Below are 4,867 nucleotides of genomic sequence, written 5' to 3'. Positions count from 1 at the left end.
CGACGGAATTATAAACTGGGACATGTGGAAAAGTCGGCAGTGGCGGAACACTCCCTCAGCGATGGAACACACAACATCTATTCCGGAGAAGCACAGGTCCTGGCCACAAAAACAGGGTAATACGAGCCCCCGACTAATACTAAAAGCCATTGAAATCTACAAACACAACGAAAATTTCAACAGAAAAGAAGAGACAATGGCGCTAAACAGGATATGGTTTCCAGCACTCACCAACGCAAAAACAGCAAGGAAAAGCAGCAGCTCACGACAGGTGAGAGAATCCAGTGCACCGGAGGACAGCAACAGCCAAGAGAATGCGCAGGCTCCGATGAAACAGGCCACGTCATTGTAAGCGGTGCATAAATACGGACTGCGCCCGAGGAATCGCATCGGAACAGTGTAAGCGTTCAAGCAAACTGCATCTGAAGATGCAAGCCACTCGTGCTTGCAAAGCGTCAAGTAGAAATTCTACCGAGCGACGGCCTAAAAACCCGAAAAATCCATTAGTTTCCGGGAATGGTCTCGAAAGTCTATCTCTTTTTATTTTTTCCTCTCAATGGTTTATCATTCTCCTTTTGCTCCTGGATGTACTGAAGCACAATTTTTTCCTTGTTTAAGAAATAATCGAGTTTAATTTCTGTTGCTCCTTCTTGGACCTGTTGCAGCTCTGAGTCGGTTTCATTCCAGAGCGACTTAATACAAAAACCCCTTTTAGTACTTAGAGTTTTATAATTAATCATTCATTTATTATGTACAATTTTTACAGTAAAACTTTGGTCCATTATACTACTAATACATACCTATTTATATACACAAACACTATTCATTTAAAAACACAACATAATAACTTCTTTATAATTTCCATTTACACACTGCTGTTCACTACGAAACACCCTGATCAGCACCATTGAAAATCAGTACTCCACCTAAGTAATTGCAACCAATAGGAAGGCCAACACAGACAGAAGGAGTTTCTCCAGACTATCCACCACTCCTTCTGAGCTAACCCGGTGACTGTCGTCAGCCATTACACTGGAGGCAACAGCTATGGGCTGTCCGTTCACGGAGTTTCCAGATGCTTCACCATTGGAAGTGCAGTTATGTGGAGGAGTTGAGACAAAGTTGTCCAAGCCTTGGCAACGCAGCCTATGCTCTCCTAGACATGCAGAATATGCTATGGCGTGTGGAATGTAGCTCTGATCAAAAGTGCCTGAAACAAAGAGAATTTTCTTTTGTATGGATCATTTTCCTAGAGAACTAACTGAGTCTCTTTCGTATTGCTGTTTTATGGGGGATTTCAGGTACATGCTCTCCAAATCTATCAGTTACAGTTAAATAAATATATCTAAATTCGGGGATTAACTATGGCTGCGTGCACCTAATAGCAAGTACTAGAAAATGAGGAATTATCCTGCACTCTGCTATCCAAATCGGCTTCCACGAATATTACGCACTAAAGCAGCCAGCAGCCAGTGGGATTATCATGTTATAGAGATGAAATCCGAGTGCATTTACTTTGTACAGTTAATTTATTAATTTATAATTTAAAAAGCATTACAAGAAAGCTTAGAAATAGTAAAGCACCGGGTGTGGACAATATACCAAACGAACTTCTAAAGTATGGCGGTAATGAACTCACAAAAAAACTAACGCAACTCTTCAATGGAATATTAAGCTCACAAACAATCTCCAACGATTGACACAAGAGCTTCACCATACCCAACTTCAAAAAAGAACAAAAAACCAACCCAGAAAACTACAGAGGTGTAACTCTTCTATGCTCCTCCATGAAATTATTTACCGGCCTTATTAAAGATAACCTGGAACAACATATCGAAATTAAAGACAAACAACAGGGATTCCCGAGAAATAGGGCTACAAATGACGCCCTATTTATCATACGCCAGATAAAAGAAAATATAATAGAATTCTACACCTCCGTTTTTGCATGTTTTATCGATTTAACAAAAGCATTTGACCGTGTCCGACTGGAAGACATTATCGACATCTTGAAGAAAAAGCGAACGCCGGCAAGAATTATAAAAACAGTATACTGCCTAAACACAGGCAATTCAACCCGAATTAAAGTTAATCATCATCATAAGACAACAAATCGCATTCCCATATCGCAGGGTATAAGAAAATTTCTGTTCACCCTGATTTTGGACGAGATCGTTGAAGAGATCAGCGGCTTTAGAATGGGGTATAGGATCAACAGAAAACCCATTAGCATAATTTGATACGCTGATGACGCGACAATATTGGCAGAAACGGAGGATAATTTGCAAAGACAATTTCACAGATTCAACCAGGTCAGCACACAATTTAATATGCAAATATGAATATCCAAGACAAAATGTATGTCATTTGCCAGGAAACCAACGAGATGTAAGCTGGTTATAAACAATGAAATTTTCGGGCAAGTCACAACTTTTAGATACCTTGGAGCGGATATTTCTAGCCGCAATGAACCAATTAAACATCTCAAATGTCAGATCAACAAAGCCTCGTTAACATCTGGTTGCTTAAGAGACGTCATATGGAACAATAAACATATGAGCATCGATAGTAAAGTTCGAATATACAAAACATGCGTAAGACCAATACTCATCTATCTATCGAGACCCGAGCAGACACAAACGAAACAAAATGAATGTTAAGACCGTCAGAGATGAAGACTCTAATGTCAATAGCGGGAAAAACACTACGGGATAGAGTGAGGAGCCCAACAATAAGACAGACCTGCAAGATGTCTTTTGGGGAATAAAAAGAAGGAGAAGAAGTTAATTTGTTGTAATTAGGTTTTGGAATGCATACAAAATAATCGTAGAAATAACATAATAAACTAACTAAATACTGACTCTTCATAAAGTAATTAAGCAAGTTTTGAAAAGTGAAAAGTTTGAGCAAGCGATCAAAACTCCCGCCTACAGAATTTTAATGTATTCCAGTGATCATCAGGGTTTTGTCACTAAAAACCAACATGTGTTTCCCAAACAAGGTCACAAACGGCTTTCGTAAAAAACCACTGGAAGTATGCCTTCTTCCTAATGTTGACAGGGTTTTCCCTTTGATTTACTTTCTACTCATTTCCATTTTGCGACAGGGCAAACACTTCATTATGAGTACTGATGATGGTTAAAATATGACCGGAAAATTGCTTCAAGAAAAAAATGTTGCCTTTGGCCGCTGATTAAATACTCTCACATTTTCGCTATGTCTCAGCTTCTCGTTTATTACAATTCTATTTAGCTCACTTAACCTCACTTCGCAACATCAGTTTTTATTGTTTACGGGAGTGAGAGGATCTGGCAACGCTAGTTTCAGATCATCGTTGGGTCGTTTATTGTGTAGGTGTCGACCCTATTTCGACCCTCCACAGAAAGGTAAACTGTTCGCATGTTCGACACTGCTTTTCATTTTGTGCATGGTTGCGGTTATGGTTTTTTTGTTTACTTACTACCTTGTAACTTGTAAAAACTTACCAAAAACTTCAATTGCAATTTTTCCAGAAATACAGTGCCTACTTTAGCTTACTTGGTTGCTGCTATTACTTTTTAAACCACCTTACAGCACGCGCAAATTTTCAAAGTGTTTTGTTTCAATTTGCATGTTTAAATTAGTGAAAAACTGTTCAAAGTTATCCAACTAATGCTAAGCTTAATAACTCATAAGCCAGACTTAGAATCCATTAATATTCCGAGCTCTACTGATCATATGAAATGGGAAAAGCACAGATTATCACGTACTAATAATACCCATTAGCTAGAGAAGTAAACGCCTTATACATTATACAGTCTTGGTAATGGTACAAAATATCCTGTTTACGCGTCTGGGCTTTCGAAAGCTTCTTTAGGTGGCTCATTGAGTTCTCGATACAAATTGATTAATTTCGGTACAGTTTTGGGTTTTAGCTCCAAACAAGGGAATCAATTAATTGTGCATCTACCAGTGGTTTCAGGTTTCGCATGCATTTATCGGTAGACCCTGCAAATTTGACAGAAACATGTTGAAACAGTTTAATATACTTGATTGGACTTGACCCAACTTGGCTAGACTGAGCGTCAATTCTAAAGAACGTTCGCGGTGGAGAAAGTAGCCAAGAAACAATGGTAATTATCGGTAGACTTCGAAAAATGCACCAAACACCCTTTAGGTGTTTTAACTAATATCCCAATCGAATGGAGTAACATTTGAAAGAAAAATGATTATTCGGACTTGAGCATCAAACGTTTAATTGAAGCAGCACTGTATGCGGTACTTGTCCCATTAAAAATCCACATTATTTCATATTTTTAAGAATCCGTTATTTAGTAGATAAATAGCAGATCCGCCATCAGCAAGCAAATAATTACTCAAATCAACTAATGGAAGCAAAGTATACGAAGATGACTAACATTGTATGTGACATGATGTTTACCGCAGACATGGCCACCGTGGCCTGATGTTTACCGCAGACATAGCCGGATGTTTTGGAAATTTTACTAGAGCTATTTCGTTGGAACTTTTGCTCTTTTTTGACAGCCCTTTTCGGGACTTTTAAGTTTTAAATTTGGAAGAGTTTACTTTAATTGAGTACTTTGAGAAGTGACCAGTGGATTTTTTACCGTGGCACCTCTGGTTGGGGTTAGGAGGGAAGAGAGGGGGGTTTGTGTGGGGGTTTTGGGGAGCTAATCCCAGTTAAAGGGGGGCCATGATGGTTTTCTGGCCCAGGTCATTGCTAGGAAGTTTAAAGGTATTTTGGACTAATGGGTTTGGGTGGTTAAGGACTTTGGCTTTGAATTTTGCGTGTTTTTTGGTCAGGAATTCAGGGATAGTGTCAGTTTTTAGGTCGTTGTGGATGTCTTTGTTACGTACGTACCAAGGA

General features: G+C 39.0%; 1 protein-coding gene across 1 annotated transcript in view; it reads right to left on the bottom strand.

The window, feature by feature from the left end:
- Nucleotides 1-759: 759 nt before the first annotated feature.
- The window catches only part of LOC109535457 (alkaline phosphatase), a gene marked incomplete in the record, with an annotated part of 238,968 nt that continues 234,860 nt past the window's right edge, over nt 760-4,867 (bottom strand). Inside the window, 1 exon segment of the mRNA XM_048665554.1 lies at nt 760-1,210. Coding sequence (XP_048521511.1) covers nt 927-1,210 — 284 coding nt within the window.

This window comes from Dendroctonus ponderosae, unplaced genomic scaffold (genome assembly GCF_020466585.1).
Source record: "Dendroctonus ponderosae isolate FM_Combo_2020 unplaced genomic scaffold, Dpon_F_20191213v2 Dpon_F_20191213_1, whole genome shotgun sequence".
Taxonomy (NCBI): Eukaryota; Metazoa; Arthropoda; class Insecta; order Coleoptera; family Curculionidae; genus Dendroctonus; species Dendroctonus ponderosae.
This window is presented reverse-complemented; position numbering and strand designations above follow the sequence as displayed.